The sequence below is a fragment of the Propithecus coquereli genome, unplaced genomic scaffold, assembly GCF_000956105.1.
Source record: "Propithecus coquereli isolate 6110/MARCELLA unplaced genomic scaffold, Pcoq_1.0 Scaffold362, whole genome shotgun sequence".
Taxonomy (NCBI): domain Eukaryota; kingdom Metazoa; phylum Chordata; class Mammalia; order Primates; family Indriidae; genus Propithecus; species Propithecus coquereli.
The window spans coordinates 1,589,217-1,615,035 of record NW_012149308.1 but is presented as its reverse complement, the minus strand read 5'-3'; the positions used below and the strand labels follow the sequence as shown (position 1 = coordinate 1,615,035).

General features: G+C 43.3%; 1 protein-coding gene across 3 annotated transcripts in view; it reads left to right on the top strand.

Moving 5' to 3' along the window:
* Nucleotides 1–25,819, top strand: part of SH3KBP1 (SH3-domain kinase binding protein 1) — a 330,680-nt gene that overhangs the window by 245,540 nt on the left and 59,321 nt on the right. For all 3 annotated transcript variants that reach the window (XM_012651703.1, XM_012651704.1, XM_012651705.1), the window contains 2 exons: nt 13,972–14,079; nt 25,453–25,504. In XM_012651703.1, coding sequence (XP_012507157.1) covers nt 13,972–14,079; nt 25,453–25,504 — 160 coding nt within the window. The remainder of the gene's footprint in view (nt 1–13,971; nt 14,080–25,452; nt 25,505–25,819) is intronic.

Sequence of the window (25,819 nt, the reverse complement as noted above, 5' to 3'; positions counted from 1 at the left end):
CCACTGCTTTCGTCCACCTTCTTCCCATGCTCAGCGTACTTTTTTGCCTTTCTCTTTTCTTCCAGGGCAGGGTGCCACTTAGCTTTCTGTTCACTCTTACTATGAAAAAAAAAGAAAAAAAGAAAAAGAAAGAAAAGTGGGAGTTCTGAGCTCCTTCCTAAGTCTTTCGATGATTGCATGTTCTTTTGTTTGCTCTAAATGTGTATTTCCCCTTCCTGCCTCTCTCCCATTAATTCATTAATTAAGTGAAACATTTATTCATGAGAAAAATGTTTTCAGACTTCCTTGCTTCCTACCCCACAGGAAGTAAGGTTGCCTCCACAAAGAGAAATGGCTTTAGGAATCTCAAGAAAGATCCATAGCTCGGTATAAGAAAGCCAATCAGCTACATCGATTGCTGGACTTGACTCTTTCTCTGAACTGCTGAAGCTTTTAGCAGAGCTCAAATGCTAGGGTTAAACGTGCTTCCAAGGGTGAGGAGTAAATTAGCAGGCATCACTCTGAAGATGGTGCCATGCTAACAGACCCATTAGAAGGACATGTTTTATGAGTGAATGAAGACATTAAGCACAGGTCTGGGATCATCTGGGTTTATACATATTTGAAAAATGTCAGTGTTCAGCAAATGAGTCATTTATGTCATAGAATGTATTTCTTGCAGTATGGCCTGTCTTGTTAGATTGCATATGTCCTATTCAAGACAGAAGTCACAGTATATCTCCTTCTCAGAGCATTCGAAACCTAAAGGAATACAGTTTGCTGCTGTTTTATTTTCCTCTTAAAAGTAGCCAAGACACTAGGGCAAGTGAGAAGAATCATGATATCCTAAGTACGTTTGCTCAAAGCTCTTTCTTCACTGAGCTTGTTTACACACACACAGTTTTAAATTAGATGAGGCAAATGTAGGGCTTTGGGTGGGAGAAAATCTCTTTAGTTTACCAGTAGACAGTCATAACAATGCCACCCCAAAATTTTGATGGTCATTATTACAGATTTTTTTCCTTTCCATCATAGACAGATGAGTTTACAGCTGATGCAAATTCCCAGGTTCATGTGCCTCCACAAATTTATAAAAAACTGTCTAAAGAGACCCTGTGTTTGTTCAGCCTAATTGTCATATCTCTCCAGAATGCTATGCTTAAGTTGGCAGGACATCAGTAATCCTTGCCACACCATCTTGGGACACTTTTTCCTGCAACGCGGAGAAAAATCCACAGGTGTCTAAAAGAATTAGAGAAAATATGCTTTTTTTCTGTTTTCTATTTCTAACCTTTCTATTCGGATTACTCCGAGAGGGGCGTTGTGAGGATTAAATGAGATGTTGTGGCTGAAAGTGCTTTAGAAACATAAAAGTTAAATTATAGTTATTACTATGATAAGTTATTCTAGGAAGATGAAAAGATAAATGCCTGGTGACTGAATGTTCTTTCTTGGTGTATTGAACTGTCCTGAAATTAAGGTCAGTGCTTTCCCTGAAATTCTTTTAAATTATTTATTTTAACTTTTCTTAGGATAAAAGTAATTCGTTACAGTTGTGTAGCTCCTGTCTTATTACATATCTCAAAGCTGTTGACATTCACGTTTGCATTTTATTAAAATGTATGGTTTCTGAGATGGAAAGTGGCATTGGATACACTTTTAAATAATACTTTAAAATCTTATAAGTAACACTCTTAGAGGAAAAAGATGAAAACAAAACAGATAAATACAAAGAAAAGTTAAAATTACTGGTGACCTCACCTTCTTCACATACCTTTCTTAATATTCGAGCAATTATTCTTCCAGACTTTTTCCATACATGCACATAATTATAGTTTATAATAAAAATGGGATCATATCATATATACTATTTTATAATAACCTTCTTTGTAATAATATAGTATATACTACCATATACACTATTTTGTAATAACCGTCTTTGTCAAAAATGATTATCTTTGGCAACATGGTTAAAGAATTCCTTATCCTCCTACTGTATGGAGAGAGTAACACAATCCTCTTTTACATTTAGCTTGTTTCCAGTTTTTCTCTATTTTAGACCATGTTGCACGTAGTCATCACCTTGCTCATAAGTCTTTGTGCACATAATTATTTCTGCTACTTTTTGCTGGCTGTGTAACCTTGGGCTGGTTGCTCATCTCTCCGTGCCTCAGTTTTCACATCTGTGAAATGGGATGATAATAGCACCTGCCTCCTGGTGTTAAGAAGATTAAATGAGTTAAAGTAGATAAAGCATGTAGCCTGGCTCATGATAGATGCTATATAAATGTTACCAGTTATTATTTCCTGAAGATAAATTGCTAAATGTAATGCTGCATCAGTGCATTTTGAGGACACATTCTGAAAGATTGTGCCAATTTTGTTTCCTCACAGGAATGTATGAAAATGTTTCCCTATCCTTGTCATCCTTGAATATTATCATTCTTTTTAATCTCTGCTAATATGATTTAATCTCTCCTAATTCTGAATTTTAAAGTATGATTACTAAACTTGAAATTTTTATGCATCATTTCCAATTGATTTTTATAAAAAGACCTTATATTCATGCCATTAACCTGCCATCTTTCATATTATAAATATTTTTTCTTAGTTTATGACTCAGATATTTAAGAAGAGGCGTTATAATAAATGGCTTTTAGATTTAAAATTTCCGCATTTTATAGTTTACTGTCTAGTGCACTAAAATTCATTCTTTTAAGAATAGTTTTACTTAAGGCTCTTGTATTTTAGTCCTAGTTGGAAAGGGTAGCTGGCTATTAAATGCATTTTTTTTCTGCCTTATTCAGGGCTTCCAGCGTTTCTATTTAAAGCTTCTATCCTTACGGTGTGTTTTTTATAGTGGCATTCAAAGAGCCCCTGAGGTTCTGCATGGATGCATATAAGCAGCCGTCCCCAGCCTTTTTGGCACCAGGGACTGGTTTCATGCAAGACAGTTTTTCCACAGACTGGGGGCGGAGGGATGGTTTCAGGATGATTCGAGCCTATTACACTTATTGTGCACTTTATTTCTATTATTATTACATTGTCACTTGCCGCTCACTGATAGGGTTTTGATATGAGTCTCCAAGCAATTGATTTATTATGGTCTCTGTGCAGACAAACCTCTCTGCTAATGATAATCTGTATTTGTAGCCGCCCCCCCAGCGCTAGCATCACTGCCTCAGCTCCACCTCAGCTCATCAGGCATTAGATTCTCATAAGGAGAGCGTAACCTAGATCCCTCGCATGCGCAGTTTACAGTATGGTTCCCGCTCCTGTGAGAATCTAAGGGGGCCGCTGATCTGACAGAAGGCAGAGCTTATGCAGTGATGTGAGCGATGGGGAGCGGCTGTAAATACAGATGAAGCTTTGCCCCCCTCACCTCCTGCTGTGTGGCCCAGTTCTTAACAGGCCACCGACTGGTCTGCAGCCCAGGGTTGGGGACCACAGCAAATAAGGATCCTCATATCCTAAACCAGGGTTTGGCAAACTTCTGTAAAGGGCCAGAGGATAAATATCTTAGGCTTAGTGGGCCATGCAGTCTCTGTCGCAACTACTTAACTCTGCCATTGCAGAGTGAAAGCAGCCATAGAGGTAAATGAATGGGCATTGCTGAGTTCCAATAAAACTCTATTTGTGGACACTTAAATTTGAATATCATGTAACTTTCACATTCCTTGAAATATATTCTTCTTTTGATTTCTTTTAAACCATTTAAAAATGTAAACACTATTCTTAGCTTGTGGGCCATAGACAAATAGGTGGCAGGCCAAACTTGGTCCATGGGCCCTGTTTGTTGGCCCCTGAAATAGAATATCTGGAAATAGACCTATAAAAATCCAGCCAGTTAATTTTCAACAAAGGTGCAAAGACAAGAGAGAAAGGATAATCTTTTCAAGAAATGGTGTTCACACAATTGGACCTCCATAGGCAAATGAACAAAAATGAACTCCAACCTAAACCTAACACATTATGCAAAAATTAACTCAAAATGGACCACACATCACATGTAAAACATAAAACACTGTTTATGAAATCATAGGAGAAGAGTTGTTAGACATGATCCCAAAAGCACAATCCATAAAAGAAAAAACTCCTAAATTGGACGTCAGCAAAATTAAAAACTTTTGTTCCGCAAAGACATTGTTAAGAGAATGTTGTTGGCTGATCTGTTTTTCCTACAAGGCCATCTGAGCCCCAGTGTTCCGGAAGTAATTGCCTGAGATGTAATTGCACGAATTCCAAGGACCTTGATTTTGTTCTGAGTCTTCCTGGGAATATCTTTTGTAATACAAGGCCATGGATCTTTCACATAGGAGCCTTTCCCTGCCCCGTGTCCCCCCTCCCCCCGCCCCCACCGCTGCAAAGAGGTGAACAGATGTAGCCATACTCCGTTGGTCTGGCCTGGACTCAGCTGAGCAGCCTGAGGGCCTAGATTTGACTTGGGAATTGTATTTTTCACTCACTGCACAGGCCTAGAAGCTAAATAAGCTAAGTATAGATAAAAAGGCACCAAACAAATTTTTAGGGCAAGAGATGTTTTCCTAATGGAAAAACTTCTTAAAAGAAATGTAGATTTGGTGGTGAAAAATGGAGGTAGAAGACAGGAATTTAGGAATTTGCTAATAGCTGCTGCAGCTGGCTTGGATGTTCTTGACCTTCAAAATGATCATGGCTATGCCCTTTATCTCTTATTCCTTCCTAGCCCTTATCTGTGAAACGGAGATTACCACCTTCTCCCCCTTTGCAGCTTTCTTTGTGTCTCTTAGAGAGGGTCCAGGAGCTAAGAAAATCTCTTAAAATATGATAAAAGATGCTTTATGAATGCCACTGTCTTTATCAATGAAGCAAAATCATTTCCTGTCACATCTACTATCCTTTTAATAGAAGAAAAGCATGTACTTGGATGCAGAGTCAATACCGTTCTCTAAACATAAATGAAAAATCAGCTGTAGGATGCACGTCCTGGAGAAGTAAAATGTACCTTTAGCCATGTGCTATGGATGAGCTGAAGATGCCATTAGAAACAGCTTCAAAGATTTAACGTTAAGTGGTCATCTCAATGTAAATGACCTAGCAAGTAGAAATGGGAAGTTTCCGTGAAAACGTATTCTTGCATAAGTTTGTATACTTGATTATGTTTAAATGGGCAGAAAAAAATGTAAAAGTGCTACCTTAATGGTTTGTATTTTTGTGTTTGACTTGTTCTTACGCCCTCATATACAATTAACCTCTCTTGGCATGCTTAAAGTCAGATTACAAGCACGTGGGAAAGGCCCTCTCTCTATATAAGGATCTCCTTCTCACCTGATTACTGATCTTTGAAGTGGATTTAGGAGGGTAGGAAGTCTTTCATTCTGCAATAGGAAAAAAGGCTAAAGAGTAAACATTTTCTGAGAAGACTTAAAATTGCATATGCTGCAAAGGAAATACTGAAATCACCAAGTAATTCTGGTATATTTGTTGTGTATAAACTGTATAGCCGTGTCCCGCAACTCTAGGAGGTGCCATATATGAGCAGTGACCCCGGAGTTGGGCCAACATGGCAGTGTCTGTTGGATGCTGTTCTCTGAAGAATCCAGAGAGAAACATCTTTTTCTAAAAGGAAAACAGGCTGTGAGCACGGAGGCCGTTGGGGCTTCTGCCCTTGATTGTCTTCTACTAAAATCTCCTCGGGCTTTCCTGATTCCTGCCTGCGTGACTCTCTTAAGGCCTGTGGAAACTCTGTTCTCTTTCGGGGGACTGAGATTAGGTTTCAGGTTTTCTTATTTCTTAGTGACATCAGGACTCAAAGGTTACTTCTGTAGCACTTCCTAAACCATGTGCTATGAGTGTAGGAGAATGATCCCCTCAGTTCTCCAGGGTCAAGAGGAAGGGCCTTAGGTGGTTGGAACCCCCTTCTGGGCTGATGACCTTCAACAACCTTTGGCCTCTAGCAGTATGCCATAAAAATACTGTCATTTTACCTATGTACCATTATCTGAAAAAGGTTGGGTGGCACTAACTCACTGCACGTATTTGTCTTTCTGTATAAAGATGTTTAACAATGGCTCTACTTTACCTTAGGGAATATTTCACCTTCCTTGTTAGAGAAACGAACATATGACTAGCAAAGGAAACTCCAGGATAATTAAAAACCCTCGTATGTATCTTCATTTCACACATTTTTTCTCTAGGACTTCTTTTGGGAATTAGACCTTGAAATAGCTCAGACTTTTAAAGATAGAGCTTAAAATTCTATTATATCTAGAATGAAATAAATTCACTCTAATTAAAGAAACAATCTTTTTAAGGGAGTATACAACTTTGGGTTGCAGCTATGACGGAGTAAAGGGTATTAGACTTACCCTCCTGCCATGGACAACTCTAATGTTGCACAAAATATACTAAGCAGCTGTTTTTAGGCATTGGACAGTGCGTAGCACAGGGATGTGATCCTGGAGAGAAGGGAAGCATAAAAGTGAGTTTGACATCAACCCTGGCTTTTTGCCTGGAGACACTTCTAAATTGCAGCACAGGGCAGTGGAACCCAAACAAAGAGCAGAAGACTCATTGGATGGAGGAGAGAGAGATTGTAATTTAAGGCTGCTGAGGTGGCTCGAATTTTCAGGGTTGGGAACTGCAGAGGAATGAGCTGCACAAAGAAAGAGTTCCAGAAATCTGTAGATCTGGAGTCTTTGGCCAAATACTAAGCTGGGCATTAACAGGACAAGACTCTACTAGGCTTGGCAGAAAATGAGAACTCGGGAGGCTGTGAGCTGAGTGGATATCCCAGAGGGCACCAATGATGGAGATGTTGGAGTTCTGGCAAAGCAGAGCAGAAAAACCAGGGGTGCCTGACACCCCTGGCATCCAGTTGAGAACCCAGAAAAACCAGCCACAGGAGTAGTGCTGCCCTAGACCTACCATAGCAAAGCCTATAAACCAGCATGACAGGTCAAGCTGAAATGCAAGTAGCTTGCCCACCATACCAAACGTCGACACTCTTGCAAGGAAGATGACAAAATTCAGTCTCCCAACAGTGTAGCATCCACAGTTGTTGCAATGATATAATCACAAATGACTAGATCTACGAAGAAGCAGGAAAATGTGAGTTATGGTATGGGTAGCTTGTAAAAGACATGGGGGCATTTCATAGTCCAGTTTTCAGGCATCGATGTGTGCTTCAGTTAATATTGGCATGACCAAAAGGAAGTGTTTACTGCTTTTTGTGTGTTATCCATGCAGTTTTTTGTTACCAGTTATATAATATATAAAATGAAAAAAGCAGAAGTTAGTATAGCAAAGCCTCTAAGTTGTTGCCCAGTAAGAAGCCAGGATTTTTTTTACAAGTGGTTGAACTCTGGGTCATGACTTCCTGGTATCACCAAAGAGTGAATGACTCCCTAAGCCTCAGTGATCCTGAGAGGTTGGCATTTGGACTGTGGCATTTTCTTGAGTGGGCTTGTCCTTAGGACTATCTCCTTGGGCTTCCCTCTTTAACTGTGGTCTGTCAGACCTTTCTTCTGACACTGAGACCACAGTTCTTTTTTTCTTCCTGTTACCTCATAAACCATGATATGTGGATGAGCCTGCTTTAGTAACTGACTTATGGGATGTTGGAAATTCTGAGCAGAAATCCAAGCCATGCAGAATAATTGCATCTCTTGGGGAGGTATTAACAAGCAGAGGCAGAGTGGAGTGCTCCTGGGCTCTGGCTTCTATGGAACTTCGGTTCAACAGCACCTGCTCCCAAGCTCCATGTAGAAGGCATTCATTAGTAGCTACTAAACAGTGCTTTCCATACCACTGCTGGGTACTGAGGGTGAGAGGCCTCAGTGCCCCTGGGGGCACTCTGAGGCTCACTTATCAACCTCACTGAAATTGTACAACACTTTCTCCTCAAATGATATCTCAGTCATCAGGGAAGGCCAAGAGAAACAGCCACACTGGATAACTTCTGGAAAGTTGGTACTAGGGAGCATGGGGACAGCCGACCGCCATGAGGAGAGACTGAGCAGAGAGAGTTTCTTTTTCATTTGGACCAGGTGGTGAACTCATTTTTATCTTTTCATTTTTTGGTTTGAAATGTCCATTTCTAAGTTGCATATTCCCGTTTGAATTCAAAGAGGACAATTATAATGCCTGAGAAAATGCAGCCTGCCTCTTGGGGTACTTTTTAAGTTTTTACTACAATTACAAACGAGTAACAAATTCAGTGCAGGTCAGCAGGTACGCTTGATCTTGTAGATGAAGGTCACTTTGTATAGCCAGTCTGTACCTGCCTTCTCCGTGTTCAATTTGACCTTACTTCTGATGTCTGAAAATTGGGAGAAGTGCAATAACAGTCTGGGGAAAGATTGGTCCATCTATCTAGTCATCCTTTCGGCCAACATTTATTCACAATTGATATGTGCCAGGCACGTCACTAGGTATTAGATGGGTACAGAGGTGTGAAGAAGAGAAGATCCTCATTTTCAAGGAGCTTACCATGTTTAAGAACCTTGCTACTCAAAGTGTGGTCCACGGAGCAGCAGCACTGACATCTCCTGGGAACCTCTTAGAAATGCTGACTCTCAGACCTGCCCCAGACCTACTGAATCGAAATTGGCATTTTTACAAGATGCCTAAGTGAGGAGTATGCACATTAAAGTTTGAGAAGCACTGGTCTAAATCACTGATTCTTAACCTGCACATTGGGATGACCTAAGGACTTTTTAAAAGCCCTGATTTCCTGCATTTCTCCCACCCCCCGAAATTGTGATCTGATGGGTGTGTGACCTAGCCCAGGCATGGGGATTTTTAAAAATTCCCAGGTGTTTCTAAATGCATAGCCAGATTTCAGAGCCACTTGTTTAATACGTTGCTTTGCACTCTTGACAAAACAGCCCAAGATGAGGTTGTAGCTCATTCTTTTAACTAGTTTACAAGCCAGGTGGCAAGTTTGTCTTTTGTAAAGATTTGAAGTGCCTAAACTAGAGGTAGGCACACCAGGTCTCAGTGGTGACTCCCAGCTCACGTGGCCCTCTCTGTGCTAACAGGCCATATGTCAGGGATGACTGTTCTCAGCTGGTGCCTGGCACGATAGTTGTGTAGAGTGCTGGAGTGCTTCAGCCAGGTTATCCGGGGCCATGCTGGCAGGATTGAATGGACTTAGGCACAATGTTAAAGTCTGGGCAAGGCCTCCTTCCTCAGACACACCCCGGGGCCTTGGCATCCCTCCTCCAGCCCCCCCTCTGAGTGCGTGAGCCGCTGCCAGGGGGTTTCACCCAAGGGAACAGAGACTAGGAGTGGCCCTCTGCACCCGAGAATGCTGCTGGGTCACGTGACAAATGCACGTGAGCTTAATTCAGAAGCTTTCCCAGTCACATTATCCCCCAGAGACTCGGACCAGTCCATATAACACAATAATGACAGCAGCAACAGCCAGCAGTTGTGTCACTCTTTACACCTTGCAAAGATTTTCAGGTGTGTCAAGAGACCGAGATCCAGAGAGCTTTCATGGTAGTGAATGGCGTGAGTGTTCCATGGCCCACGCTTGCTCTCTGCCACCTCTCTCTTGAGTTCCACTTGAACGTGTCTGGCAACTTAAGGAATGGCTACCTTGTGACATAGTGAGCTCCCCATTATTAGCAGTATGCTAATAGAGAACAAATAAGCCCAGATAGGACAGAACATAGAAATTGGACTACAGCATGCCTAAGGCTCTGTAAATTCATTCCTTAAAAGGAAAAACATCATTCGCATTTTGTAGGGAAAAAATATCATATTTTATTCTAATATCTGCCTGGTGATGAGGCGTAGAGAAACCATTTTGGCCATTTTAAGGACTTGATTATGGAAGAGTAAACATTGTATGTCAGAAATGTGATTTCTTTCCATACTGTGGATAAGGGTCCAGATCTACTTTCCTCTGCTTTCATGCCAATAGAGCTTATTTCCAAATTTCGTTTTTTCTGGAAGCTTTCATCTACGTGCTGCTCCTTTATTCAGTTCTACCTCCCACCTCATTCGGAGTTCATCCTCTCACCGGCCTACACTGTCCTTTCTCATCCTAATTAGAATCTGAAAATCCACTAGAGTGATCATTGTCTCGGGTTACATCCGTGGTCCTGCTGTAATTATTCATAGCACCCCAGGTTTAGAAAGAAATTACAGTACTTTAGCCACCCAACCTCTCTCCTCAGTGGTCAGCTACTGCCTCGTAGTCCTGCCTTCACTCAACTACTGCCATCTTCCTTGGGGACATCTACTCCCACCTTGATGGCATGCTGGCCTCACAAGTCATTGACTACCTGCCCCTCCATTCTGCCCCTGTCACTCATGGGTGCTGTCTTGCCTCACACCTCACATCACTGTTCAGTAGATGTTGGTTGGTTCTTGAATATTCTCTTCCATGAGCACAGTGTCCCACTCTCCCTTTTCCCTTCCTTCACGCTCAGTGATCCTGCCCTTGACCTTTGTCATTGCCTCGGTCCTTGCCCTTGCTCTCTCCTTCCAGGCTGCCTGGCTTCTCTTGGTCCCACCAGTTTTTAAATCCAGCCTAGCACTCCTACCAGTGTTTCTGTGCCACTTTGATTCACTGCGTCTGCCTCCCCCACTAGGCTCTGAGCTTGGGAGCCCCATGAGGGCATGACTTTCTTTTTTCCTCTGGATTCCTCTCCTGTCTTACACATTTTAGGTTCTCAATAAATAAATTGAATTTGCTGCTGTTTTACACTTCTGCAAGTACAGCCCTCATACGAATAATTCTCACTTCGTCTCTGTCTTCAGAAGACTAGTTCTTTCGTCTGGTTTGTTGAAGAGGATTTATTTTCACTTCTCATTTCGCTGTCAAAATTATTCTTGTTTCCCTTACGTTAGCTTCTATTGCTGGAAAAAAAAGTACCTCGGTTCTCTGTAAGTCCCCATCCCACTCCAGGCGTCCTGACCCCAAGCTCGCTTTCTGTCCTGCAGCAAGCTCCCTTTTTTGCTTCTGCTAGTATTCTAAATCACACTGGCGGTTTTCTTTTTTGACTATGCTTGTCTCATCCATGGGCCTTGTGTTTATTCTTACACCAATCAGAACAATTAGATATATTGTGTTCTCCCATCGTGCTTTGCCTCTCTTGCTTTGAATTACGTGATGATTAGCACTGTTGGTGTTTTCCTTAAGGAGCCGAGTACAGATGAGCCCTCCAAGCCAGTCATCACCAATGAGAGATATGATAAATATGTCATTATGCACTGATTTCCCCTGGAGGCATGCTTGCGTGAGTTCTGAAGTTATTCCGGACAGGCTTTTGCTTATTAAAATTTCCTTTATTGTTTTTCTCACACATGAAGCAAAAAGCTTCTTCGGTTATTGTTTGCATAAGGCTAAGGTAAAGCACGAATTTGCACCATTTTAGGAAGTTTGAAAGAAAAATAGCACTAAACAATATTTGAGTGCCTTTCTTAGACAGTTCTGTATTAGATGATCTGAAATGAATGTGGAGGGAAGTCCAGTCCTCACATAAGTAAACCTTTCACCCTCGAAAAGATTTAAGATTATTTGAAAAGTTGTTAATGGTTCTCTCTGTTTTTGGTACTAGAGCAGTTATTCAATGCCTATTACCCAAAAGGACCTTGCATAATATTGTCTGTCTGTTTCCATGTACATTTCTAAGCTCCCTAGGGGTAGAGACCATGTTCTTTGCATGTTTTATGTTCGGTGCCTACAGAACTTAAATATATTTTGTGTTTAATAGATGTTTGTTGAGTGGAATATAATGAAGTATAAATTAACATAGTCCTGAGCGTTAGCTAAATGGTAAAGCATTCATCATAGTCACTTTCCTAAAGGTGAGTTTCAAGTTGGGTTTTGAAGATGAGAGGACACATCCAGAAAAAGAAGAGAAAGGAAAAAAAATGTTCCAAGAATTTCCTTGGAAGCAGAGCCTTTTGGATTGAGAGACTTAATTTCCAAGGATTAGGGGTAAAGAAATTCCACCCCTGCCTCCTTTATAAGTTTTTTTGGTATCATAGATGACATTCATAACATCTCAGGGTCAGAAGAACCTCAAAAGCCACCAAATCCTGCCACCACCACCCCTGTTTTTGTAAATCTCTCTTTGGGGACTGATGCTAGATTGTTCAGGGGGTAATGTAACATGGGTAGGACCAGACTATTTACCTGGCCTTCTCATTATCATTTTCCAGAAAGATAAATTGTTCAGGGGGTAATGTAACATGGGTAGGACCAGACTATTTACCTGGCCTTCTCATTACCATTTTCCAGAAAGATAAACATCCTCTCATGTTGGAAGCCTTTTGAACCCTTGTTTTGTTCTGGGTAAAATCTGAACTTGATGCTTCGAGTGTTTTTGTTTTTTGGTGTTGGTTGGGACTAGAATTTATAGTTAGTGACTAAGGACTGATTTCCAAAATCTGCGTTCTCTTCTAAGGGGTCAGTTTATCCTTGTAACAGATACCACTGGGGGAGGAGAAGGAGGTGATCATTTACTTCTCACCTGAGGTAGGCCTTATGCCAACTTATGTAAAATCCCCAGGAGTTCAGGTAGATAGAGGCCATCTTATCCTGTAGTAATTCAAGTTTTGGACTGCAGGAGATCACAGAATCAGGGTTAGAAAACGTCTTCATTGATTCCACAGATATTTATTATATGGGGCATTGTGCACAGGGCTTGGGATATGATGGTGAAAAAGTAAGATGTGACCCTCACCTTGCTGGAATCCATGATCTAGCAAGGCACAAGTGAGCCAGGTCAGCCACGGCTCTGCAGGGGCCTGCAGCAAGGCCTTGGTCCAGCTGCACGTCTCATGCTCAAGCCCTCCTTGTCCCTTCCCCAATCCCACTGGTGTGTAGAAGACCATGGGGTTTCTCCACTGGCCCTGAGCATGGTCTCCTCTCTTTCTTCTTCATCTTCTTGCTTCAGATATAACTTTAAAAGTCTTCTGTGTTACCAGTGTTTTTTGGAAAGCCTTTGCTCATTTTGGACTTCAACTGGAAGTTATTGATCATAAGTCTGAGGATCAGGCTTTTATTCAAGGACACCATATTTGACAGCAATGTGTATGTTGTACGTACACCAGGCAGGGAGGGATACCCAAGTGAGGAAGTTTACAGTAGGCCAAGCAAGTCCTGGATCGGGTGGTAGAAGTGGATTTGGACCCAGAGGACCAATGTGAGATGGATTATAAAACTACAGTGAATTGGACTTCCAACAGATCGAAAATGGGAAAAACTAGAAGAGGTTTTGTGGCACGAGGTTGAATGCCCAGGAACACCACAAAGCCACTGGGCTCATGGCAAAGGCCAGGCTCTTAATGGTGTTGCCTGCTGCCCTCTCCCTAGCCCCTGACTCAGTGCACTGCACAGAGTACGTACTCAATAAACATTTAATGCATGGGCAGAATAGAGATTTTTCCAAAGGAAGCATGTTTGCTCTGGAAGAACAAATAGATTTATTCATTCATTTGGTAAGCAAACATCGAGTGCTGTAAGGTGGAGGAAGGGCTTTTCATGATGACAACTGTGCCCCGTCAACATGGAAAGGCGAAGGTGAAGGAGAGCAGCACATTAATGAGCTTGCATAAGGTGCGATTTTTTCTTATGCTTGGCTGACTGCTGCAAAGCCCTTTTTAATTTTGACAGGCTTTGTGACAGGCTAATCACAGAGGACATTTGTGCATGTGATATTTTCTAAGCCCCGTTTGCAGTTAAATACTTTTATTTCAGTAAAATTAAAATGAAGAAAATACATACTCCCCCATCTTTCAAGAGGAGAAAAGAAGACTTTATTGATCCAGGGCATGTAAAAGCGGCACTGGGTGTTGAGTCCCAGCCTGCAGCCCTAGCCAGCTTAAGCTTTTGTTCTCCCTTCTGACTTCGGAGTTGGTGCTGACTTAGTAACCATTGTCTCATTGATTCCAGCCTCAAGGAAAGGGCCTCCGTTCTCTCGAAAGGGATATCAGACCTCTCTTGGAGGGTGGTTGCCCCCATCTCTCACTTTCTGTGTTCCTGTTTCCTAGGACTGCATCGATGTAGGCTGGTGGGAAGGAGAGCTCAACGGCAGACGAGGAGTGTTCCCCGATAACTTCGTGAAGTTACTTCCACCAGACTTTGAAAAGGAGGGGAATGTAAGTCTCCCTGGCTTCAGTCTCAGTGCCCCACACGCTGTCAGAATTGTGGCTTCCATGATGGGGTTTGGGATGGGGCATGAGGGATGGGGGAAGTTTGGTGTAATCTTGAAGAGCGCTGGCATTCGAATATTCGGTGGACTGGGGTTCTGAGTCCTTGGCTGCCCTGACCCTATAACAAGTTCATTACAGGACTCACCTGTCAGCTGGTGAACATGATACCTATACTAGAGTTGTTGCATATATAAGCAAGGTAATGTGTGTAATGCAGTTGGTGCAGTACCTGGCATATTTGAGCGCCCAAATAAACCATGAGACCCTTGGGTGCTCTGTTGGTAGGTGAACTGCCCGCATCCCACATAGCATTGTTCTTGGGGGTGGTAAAGTAGCCAATGTTGTGGAAGTGGCTGGAAAGCACATTGTAAGGCTGCAGATGCACAGCGAGGCCTGCTAGTCTTTCTACATTGTATTTGCCTATGTGTGTGTCAACACACATCCATATATCTCTATATACTCACCTCTCATCTGGGTTCTCTCTTTATGGGAACCCTTTTAATGATGCTGTTGAAATGAGCCAGTCCACCCTTGCTTACCTCACTCCAGGTATATTCTTTTCCTGCTAATGATGTAGTAAGAAATGTTGAAAAGTTAGGAGCACTTTGTAACATAAGGGGGCAGTGATTTAGTCTTATCCATCCTGTTCTGCACTTCAGGGCTCTTTGCTCAGGCTTTTGCATGACTTCTGCCCACCTTTCCCAGTCTGGGCCCTCTTCATGCCTGGAGGCTCTGTTACTAGACGATGCTGCAGCTGACCTTGACGCATCACCATTCGGGTAGGGCTGAGGTGCGGTAAGGATAGCTACAGTGCTGGTGGATTGGTTACCAAGGATACTGGGCTAGCATTTAATGATGTGTGTGGTACTTAGATGAACAGATGTAGTTGTTTAAGAAGCTAGATGGTGGCCGGGCGCGGTGGCTCACGCCTGTAATCCTAGCTCTCTGGGAGGCCGAGGTGGGCGGATTGTTTGAGCTCAGGAGTTCGAAACCAGCCTGAGCAAGAGCGAGACCCCATCTCTACTAAAATTAGAAAGAAATTAATCGGACAACTAAAAATATACAGAAAAAATTAGCCGGGCATGGTGGCACATGCCTGTAGTCCCAGCTACTTGGGAGGCTGAGGCAGTAGGATCACTTGAGCCCAGGAGTTTGAGGTTGCTGTGAGCTAGGATGACGCCACGGCACTCTAGCCCGGGCAACACAGTGAGACTCCGTCTCAAAAAAAAAAAAAAAAAAGCTAGATGGTGTTGGCACCTGCCAAGATTAAGCCCCATAGACCGTTAGGTTGATTTAAAGGCTAAGGCCTTTTTTTAGGCTTTTTGATCTCTTTCTTGTTTTGTTTAGGTGAAGGATGTTCTGTTCCACACCTGTTACTCTCTCTTGGTGTCTGAGTTTGGGTTCTGAAGAATCTGGATTCTGCTTCCTAATGTTTTCTAGAGCCTTGATACTCAAAGTGTGGTCCATGGACCAGCACTATCAGCATCACCTGAGAGCTTGTTAGAAATGCTCAGGCCCCACCCCAGACCTGGTGCTTTGGAATCTGCATTTTAACAAGATTCTCAGGTGATCTGTTTGCATGTTACAGTTTGAGAAGTGTGGGTATAGGAGGAGGAAGCAGGTATCTGAGCGATGACAGCCCCACCTGCCAGTCCCCCTCCCATATTTTAGGAGGAAAATAAATTCAGACCACAGAGAAGAGCTCATCATTCAATAAGGAAATTTTCCACCAAGCAAAACCACTTGAAATGTTTTCAGTGATGACTATAGCAATGGTGGACTAATTTGACAAAATTAGTCACTTAGAAAAACAGACACCAAACGCTTAGTAATGACTGGAAATGTTTTGAAATAATAGCACACAGGAATGGGGTTTGGCAAACATAGAGTATAGTGGTCGTGACTCTAGGCTGTAGCATCAGATAGACCTGAGTTCGAATCCTGACTCTGTCACTTACTTGTTCTGTAGCCAAAGCCAAGTCACTGACTGTCTCTAAGCCTCAATATTCTCATCCATAAAATTGTGAATGATTGTACCTACCTTGTTGAACTGTTGAGAATATTTACTATGATGATGCACGTAAATTCTTAAGCACAATGCCTGGTAGTTGGTAAATGCCCCATACAGGTTAACTATCACGGTCTTTATAATTACTGTTATATCACCATAATAGGGGAAGGCTCCAGCTGAAACTGTGAAGTGATGGTAGAGGGCTGACTCTGGTTCTTTTTGCTTCAGCTGATTAAATCAACACAGTTATCGTGATGTCTTGGTGAACTTCCCTGGGAATCCAAATGCACCTAAAAACTTTGAGTAGCCATTAAAAAAAAAATCTAGGGATTTTTAAAATACTCTTGTAGAGACATGCGAGCAGAGAATGGCATAATCTTTGTGTTATTTCTCATATTTTTTCTGGATCTGCTGCCTGACAGTGGTGTTGTATTTTCATTCATTCATTCACTCGGTATTCATTGAGTCCCTTCTCTGGGCTGGCCACTGTGCTGGTTGGTTGGAAGTGAAGCGCACACACAGTTGCTGCCCTTGTGGGCTTAGAGTTAGGCAGCAGGACTGGTGTTTAGGACTGTAGAGACGTGCCAGACCTTTCTGAGAGGACACCTGGTACAGGCCTCTCCAAGCGAGAGGAGGCAAGGGGGCCATCCCGACTGCCTCTTTCACCCTTCTCACCTATCTTTGGGAGGCTGGTAAAAGCTGGTGATGTCCTGAAGTGTTTGGACACCAAGACATGGTGACTCCTCTGTTTTTAGCCAGGGAATCTTAGAAAGCAGCCATCCTCTTAGACATTTGCCACCTTATTGGTTCTGAATGAGGCAGTGTGGTTTTTTAAAAATTGCATGTATTTACTGAGTACAACATGATACTTTGAAGTGTATATGCATTGTGCGTTGACTACATCTAGCTAGCTAACATATGTGTTACCTCACATAGTTTTCATTTTCGTGGTGATAGGCAGTAGGGCTTTGAAGGCTAGGGGAAAATCTGGATCATTCTTTTAACAAATGGGCAAAACCGCAGTTGCCTCCACTGTGGCACCCTGCCTTCTAGTTCCTGGTCTTACTTTTGTGGGGCAATAAATTCATTCAGGTAAGAGATTCTCCATAGTGTACTTTTCTAGAAGCTCTGTGTTACATAAGCTATTAAGGGAAGCACTTCGATCGGGAGAGGGAAGTTGTCAGTGATGAGTGGACTCAGCTTGGCTTGCTCGTTGGGGCATGAATGCTCTTTGGGGCCCCCAGGGGCATCTCTCAAACCGCAGACAAACAGCCACCATCTCTTTGATAAGTCTTTTAACATTGTCCCTACGAAGCAGAAAACGCAATTTTAGGGAAACAATAGTCATACCTGTCAGACAAAGTAATACCTACAGCTGAAAAGTGATTATATAATGTAGCACTTAGCTTTGAGAAATTCAAAGTCTAAAATCCTTTTTCATCCCCTCTGGCCTATAAAACCAGCCAACCAGCTTTGCATTGGTTGTTGTACCAGCCTTTATTGCTACACCTAGAGTACTGGTGAATTGGTGGCAATGTGACTGGAGACGGGGCTGTTATTTGCTGAGTTGACAGTATAAAGATGATTAGAATCATTAACACGAAGGCACTGTGTGAATGACAGAGTCTGAAACATTCTGCCACCAGTTTCAGCAGATGTCATCTTCTCTTGCCAGTGACTGGGGTTGCAGTCATTCACCCAGAAAAGAGGATGATCTGTGATGATTAAGGTAGACAGAAGCAAACGGCATTTATTCAACAGCAGGCCTCTTGACTTAGAAGGCATCACCAGAGCATTCTGATGAGGCTGGTGTATTTTTTTGCTGGGGTTGAATTCAAGTGGTGACCACAAGGCCTTTTGAAATTCCTGGCCATCTTCCTTTCTGTGAGTGCTTAGTGGATTCTCTCTCACCACGGTGACAAACGCTTTGGGGCTTTTCCTCAAGATATTCCAGGAAAGCATCCGTTGATCTCTTGGTGCATATTTTAGAGCAATTATGTAAGCTATTTATAAGAGAACCAAGATTCAATGGCTGTCTATTTATTTTGAGGCTTGACAGTAAAATTGAATACATGGATGGAAAGATTAAATATTCTGAGAGCTCTAATGAAGCAACGTGTGTGCTCTGTCATTGTTACTGAAGGGTAACAGGGAACTTGGACTCTAAAGATCATCAGAAACAACTATCATTAAAAGAAAGAAAAAAAATTAGAATAGGGATTCTGAAAAATAGTGTTTCTGAAAGATGGTGTTTTAAGAAAGTCTCAGGCTCTGGTTCTTTTAAGAGAAGCCATTCAAATTGTCAGAAGAAGGCGTTACTGATCTACCATGCTTTGATTGGGAGGGCTCTTCAGAGTTTGTGCCACGTCAAGAACGGGGACATTGCTAAGATTCCCGTAGGCGTTTCCCTAGTGAATGCTCCGCAGTATAGGGTCTGCCTCTCAGCCTCAGGGACTCAGAAACCTGCCCTTGAAGATGTCCCTGTGACTGTCATGCAGGCTCGCCTTTGCCGACACACAGAGACTTACCTGGGTAGCAGGCTGCTGGCTTACTAATTGCAACAAGACTCAGTTGCCAGCTGGTCCGGAATGCATGGGCCTGCCTGCCCCAAGCATTTGCCCCCTGAGGGCCTGATTCCTTAGAAGCCAGATTTCACCAGAAGCCACACTTACCCCATGCTTGCTGGGAGAGCAAGGAATCAAAACAAGAGGAATTTCCTGTCCTTACAAAGTGTCTTGCAGGTATCTCTTGAGGCCCCCTCATGCCCCAAAGGGGTCGGTTTGCCAAGGGAGCCATGCGTTGGACTTAGCTAAGCCCAGATAACGGAGGAACACGGCACCATTGGCCTCAGCAACTGTCCATTTTTCTTTGTTTCCATGACTGACCTGTTCCAGGCTCTTCCTAGTCACATCAGTCTCCAGACACATTGTGATACAATCAATTAGATTTCCCATTTTTTCAGTAATAATCCTGCCAACCCAGCCTCTTAAGATTGTTCTAGATCACTCAGCAGAAGTTTTGCAAGTTCCAAAATTTATAGAAAAAGAAATCTCTTGCTCGATTCCCACAATAGCTAATCTACTGTAGGTGAATTTTGCTGGTTTAACTAGTTTAACTACATCCTCTTCACCAAGTTCTTAGGAGGCCCCTTACCTTAGCGCCTGTCTTCTGACAACTGAGTTCATAAAATCCAAAAATTTATGGAACTCAGCCAAAATGTTCTTTGTTCCTTGTCATGTCCTTTAGCCTTTTGAGAACTACTATAGTTTATAAAAATGCCCAGTAAATTATTTCCCTGTTTTTTTTTTTTTAGTCTTCTAGAAGAAATAAATATGTGCTTCTAATAAGCAGCCTTATGGAAAACAATTCACCTACAACATTATTCGTCTTGGTATGTTTAGTTTCCTCGGTGGTTTCACGTGCAAAGGAATAGGGCTTGTTAAGGCATTAATGTCACCCAAGTATAGCCTATTGATGCAGCCCCAACAGGCTTCCTCAAAGCCACCTAGGTGACATTTCCTCTCCCTTCTCCAGCAGTGAGAAGTGTCTCATTCATAGAAGCTAACAGCATGCATGGTACATGGTTGGCAGTCAGAAATCCTTTGTCCTTTGGTTGTTTGGTGCCAGGATGCACCTTCTCTTCCTTCTGTCCCTCCTCTCCTGCTTGCAGCTCTGTCTTCTACAAAAGAGGAGGAAGAGTGGAGGGAGGGGCAGGGGAAGCTGGGCTCCTGTCAGATTTCACTTCCCAGAGAAAAGGGGTCCCAGGTCCTTCCATCTAGCTGTGGGGTCATGGAATCGAGGCATCGCTTCCAGAATGGCGTGGATGGAGTGAAGAGGTGAGCCAAGTGGGTGAACTGAGAGAGCATGTTAGGGAGAAGCTGGATGCCAAGGCCTGGCTGACCACCCAAATAGGCCATCAGTCTGCATGGGCCCAGCCAGGAGGGAGACCATGGATGTAGGCCACCAGGCCAGAGGCTGAGGGAGGACACTAGAGAGAGACCCTTCCAAGAGCAGGTTACACAGCAATTCCCGGGGATCTCCTGTGCAGGTGACAGGGCAGGCAGTTGCTGGGGACTCTGCAGGGTACAGAGGGACAGACATATTATCACCCAGAGCATAGCTTCAGCTGTGCATTTCGAAGGCGTGGCTGGTCTCCTGGGGCAGGGGATAAAAGGGCAGAGCGGAGATCCCCTTGTGTTTCTAGAGCTGTGCCTTAGTTAGGAACTGTCCATTCGTGTCCCCTCTCCAGCCTTACACACAGACACCTCCAGAGAACTGAGCTGAATGCATGGAGGAGATCTTCCTCAGGTCCAGAGCTGCTCAAAATCAAGCTGAGATTTGCTTCCAGAACCTTACCATATTCCTCTGACAAAGCCCCCCAAGGGGTACTCTGCCATCGGGGTACACTCCTCTGATTATTTTTCAACAAATCACATCTCTGGGGCCAGAGCTCTGAAGGCAACTGGCTTAAGAGGCAAAGGGGCAAATCCGAATTCCTGCCAGGAGAACAGCTGAGCCCCCTGATGAGCTCTTTTTCTTGGAACTGGCCAGTCTTGCCAAACAAAGGACAGAGTCAGTTCTGAAATCCGGAAAGCTTGTCTTCCTGCCATCCTCATTCTGTAACATTCAGATCTATTTCCTTCCTGGCAGTGTAAAGAGGAAAATCAAATCTAGCTAATATATCCATTGAAACCAACAACTCCACACACAGTCGGACATGGACACGCACATGCTTAGGCCTATGAGTCCTGCATACATGAAGACCATGGAAGGCATTGGACTCTATCAGAAATCAGATGCTGGCTCGTTGATTTTGTTATCAACATTTTTATGTTGGCTTTTTTTAAATGAATTCCCACAGTCTGGATGTTGAGAAATGTGAGTTTTGGACCCCCTCTGGCTACAAACTAGTTGGTGACACAGCCACTCTGGGCCTCAGGGTTCTCAGCTGTAAGGGGGACTCTTATGATCACTTGTAGCTCTGACATCCACTGGTTTGCTTAGCGCTTATCTGTGAATTGAGCAGGCTGAAGCCACCTGAGTTTGGAGCTGGAGATTTTACTTTCACCATGGAGGGGGAGGGATAAAGGAATAAATAGAACAAGTGCCTCTAAAAAATCAGCACTTATTATAAAATGCTTGCCTGAGTTGAAAGGATGTTTCTGTTTGTGCATCATACAGGGGCGAGTTAAGACTTTATTGCTATTAAATTTTGCAGAGGAAACCTTGACCTACTGTTTAACCCGGAAGACCCCCAGCCCCATTTCCTTTATCCAGTCGCAACCGGACATGAGGAGGGAAATCAACTGAATGATCTGCTCACGTCTTTTTAGTTGAGAATCGTGACCTCTTGTGATGAATTTTTTACTGTCACATTTTGCTACTCTGCCTTCTCAGTTCTCACTTCCCTGTCTTCCTGTTGCATTAAAAAAAAAAAAAAACAACTGTAGGCCCATGTGTAATACTTTATGAATCACTGGGGTGGGAGTGGGGGCAGTTCAGAGCTACATGGAACCTTAGCCCTGAATTTTGTTCAGAATTACTTTAAAAGATATCTTATTTGAAAATGCAGCCTCTTTTCTCATTGGAGGAGGCATAAAGGCTGGTTAAGTTTGAGGGAACCAGAGAAAGTGAAGTCGATAAAGGAAAAAGAAAAAATGAGAGGCAAACCTGTGACTCGCTCAGCTGATAAGCAAAGCAGGCACCTGGCCAGCATTGCTCAAGCATGGTAGACGCAAGACAGACAGCTCCCAAACTGTTCCTTCCTTCCCAAACTACCCCAACTGTCTTCACAACTGCCAGAGTTCCGAACAAAAATTCGCACTTCTGTCTCCGCCCTTTGCCATGTTCACACACACGCTTGTTGTGACCACACTTGGCATACGCTGTCTGTTAGCGCGACATCGCTCATCCCCTTCTCCTCCCCCGGTGCCCCTCTGCTCTGTCGCATTTCATGTGTCTGCTACATGCTGAATCTGACACAACAGGATTTTTTTTTTTCTTTGCCCAGTAATCTTGGAAAATATGATGACTTGTAATTGTCTTTTAAAAATTTGGGGCCCTGTGGTTTTGAGGCAAGGTCGCTGGGGTAACAGCCTCGGTGAGAGGTAGCTCATGTGCAGTTGGTTATAGAAATTTTCAAACCAGCAAGGAGTGAGGAAGACACCCAGGGGTAGGCGTTGTTGGGACTTGGCTGAGAAGAATAAGGCCACAGGGTGTTGGCGGTTTCGTGAATAAGAAATTACAAGCATACTTTGTTTCACTGCACTCTGCTTTATTGTGCTTCATAGAGCCTGTGTTTTTTACAAATTGAGGGTTTGTGGCAACCCCGCGTGGAACAAATCTATCGGTGCTGTTTTTTCCAGCAGTATGTGCTCACTTTGTGGCCCTGTGTAACTTTCACAATATTTCATACTTTATTATTATATCTGCTATGGGGATCTGTGATCAGTGATCTTTGTTCCCGTGGTAGTTGCTTTGGGAGTGCCGTGAACGGCACCCATATAAGACGAACTGAATTGAACAGCGCTGTGTGTGTTCTGACTGCCTCACTCACTGGCCATTCCCTGTCTCTCGCCCTCTCCTCAGGCCTCCCTACTCCCTGAGACACAACAATATTGAAATTAGGCCAATTAAGAAGCCTACACTGGCTTCTAAGTGCTCAAGGGAAAAAGCTGATAAAGCAGTGTCAGGGTTTGAGAGGATTGACTCCAATTTTGAAAGAAGTTCTATTGTGGGTAAAATGCTATCCGACAGCATCGTGTGCCACAGAGAAATCTTTTGTGAAAGGAAGTCAATCGATGCGGCAAACTTCATTGTTGTCCTATTTTAAGAAATTGCCACAGCCACCCCAACCTTCAGCAACCACCACCCTGACCAGTCGGCAGCCGTCCACATCGAGGCAAGACCCTCCGCCAGCAATAGGATTCCAACTCGCTGAACACTCAGATGATCCTTAGCATTTTTTTAGCAATAAAGTATATTTCAATTATGTACTCTTTTTTAGACAAAATACTACTATTGCACACTTAATAGATGACAGTATAGTATAAACATTTATGTGCACTGGGAACCCCCCCCCCAAAAAAAGTCTGTCACTTGCTTTATTGCGATCGCTTCATTGCGGTGGTCTGGAACCACGGTATCTGGGAGGGATACCTGTTCTCTGATTCTCAGGTAAAGGAAGGTTAATTGGCAGAGTTTCAGTAACTTCGTTAGGCAAACACACAACTGTCCTCAGTCTAATTTACACAAAAACAGAAGGAAGAAAATGAAAGGTTTCGGTGGAGAAGCTAGAAGGGGCTGACAAAAGAGGAAAGAATAGTGTGAAACCATGAGCCAGAAACAGGTCTTTCTGTGGCACACCTGTATATAGGGCAGGTGGCCCTCAGGGCAGCTTGCTTTCTTGTTTATAATAAAGTATATTTGTCTGGACTCAGATAAAACAAAAACATTAAGAAGGAAACAAGCATACACGCGTGTATACACCCATAATCAGAGATCACCGCTTTAAATGCCTTTTTTCCCAGTCTCTTTCTCTATATGTTGTAGCATAGTTGAGCTCATACTGTAGCTGCAATTTGTTACCCATTTTTTTCCCCAACTTTAACATAATACAGTTCCCTGCGCTTTTATAAACTCCTTGTGTGGTTTCATGGCCATGTGATGGTTTGTCTTGTGGATATTCTCTGGCAGGATGGACTCTTTAGGGTGGTTAAGAGCGTGCCTGTTGGTCAGACAGCCCTGGGCTTGACTCCCAGTCACCCTGCCCCCACCATTTAATAGCCTGGTAACCTTGGGAAATAGCTTCGTCTCCCAAAGCCTCAATTATTGCATCTGTAAAATGGGTGTAATAATATCACTCTCTTATAGAGTTGTCACATGGATTAAACAAGTCAGTGCTTACTGACTCCTTCTGCTTGTAAAACCACCTCTTAAGGGGGGGGTAGTATTATCAATATTTATAGATGAGAAGGTTCACCTAGGTGAGATCACTTGCACAGTGTCACAGCTAATGATGGAAAGAGCCAGGATTTATAGTGACAGATTCTGGAACCCCACCTCTTGCCACCACGCTGTACTGCCTGCTTAGAGTAACTTGGCTGAATGACCCAGCTAGTAAAAGCAGAGCTGAAATGCTGTTGAATCCAGGGCCTCCGTTCTACAGTGCCCCCTGAGGAAGTTCCATGTAGGTCTGATATTCTCTGGGTTTACTTAAAACCATTTCTTCCCATGCCCCAGTGCTGCATCAGGCACTGGTGAGTCAGAGCTGGTGATGGGCAGGTGCTTTTACTGGTGCCTGCGGTAACGGTGATGTCACAGTAGTACATTTTCAGAATGCCAAAGACACTCCGTGGAGCTTTTTAAGATCACAGGTATATGATGCCCAGAGAGGGTGAGAAGTATTGGCAGTGACATCGATCTTATGCTCAAACCCTTCCCATCCCCATCTTTCCTTGATAATTTTGATGTTGAGGTGGTTCTCCGCTTTCCCTGGGGCCCTTTTTCCGCTTAACACAGCTGCCCAAGAATGGTGCCCTGGCTGGATTCTCTGGCCACTGAATCGTTCGCCAAGTCCACCCTGAGTATCTCCCTCCTATAGTCAATCCTGGGTGACAAGGAAATGCCTGGCTACCCTGGAACCGGTTCAGGGATGAATGCCGTTGATTGCATTGCTGCCTCCGTCACCTACAGAGTGACAGTGTGTGAGAAAAACAAATAGCAGCCGATACGCAAAAAAAACCTCCATTCCAGCTTTTCACGTGTGACTGGGTCTAGCTAGTCCATTGGGGGCCTCACGAATGGGCTGCCTGCCTCGGCGCAGAAAAGGGCAGAAGGCTTGGAACCCAACCTGGCCTCAGTGGGTCCTCAGGCTGCATTTTGCTAAAGGTCCCACGTCCAGAGCAGATTTGATTTTGAGTCTTCACAGTGACTCTTTTCGAATTGCATGGTTATTCAGCAGATTAAATCTTAATTGCAAATGCAGCTTCAGCGTAGGAGTACCATTGTGCTTGCTGGTTTCAGGCCATTTTTGCTGAGCCGTGCTTTTCCAGAAAGCTGTTACAAATTTAGAAAGAGGGAAATGGCGTTTCATTTGTCGATTGGAGTTTTGTTTTGCCGACTGAATTTATTTTAGTGTTTGTTTAGAGGTGCCAAAAACTGACGTCCCTGGAGAGAGAATTGCTCAATTTTTGGAGAGGTTCTCTAAATTGTCCAAACGGCACACAGAAAACAATGTCTGTGGTCCTTTTGTGAGAGGACAGGCTTGCCAACAATCTCACGTGGTATAATTTTGATTAATTTTTCAGAGACCCAAGAAGCCACCGCCTCCATCCGCTCCTATCATCAAACAAGGGGCAGGTAACGTACCTATTAGTTCCATCAAATAAAATGTACATCTTTTCTTTTTGCATATATTCAAATCGTCCTGGGTAGAGCTCAAGATTCCTGGTTCAAATGCCATAGATTGCCAAATTGAGAAGTTACAATTCGGTCCCAGCAAGCAGGTTTTAAATATACTGCTGTTTTTCCTTAAAAAATAGACATACCATTAAAATGTGTCCCTGATACAGTGTGAAAATGTGGGCTCCCAAAGAGAATGATCAGAAAGAATTTATAATAAGCCAGTTTTCTTGTTGGTGTTTTTTTTTTTTTTTTTTTTAATAAATAGCTTTG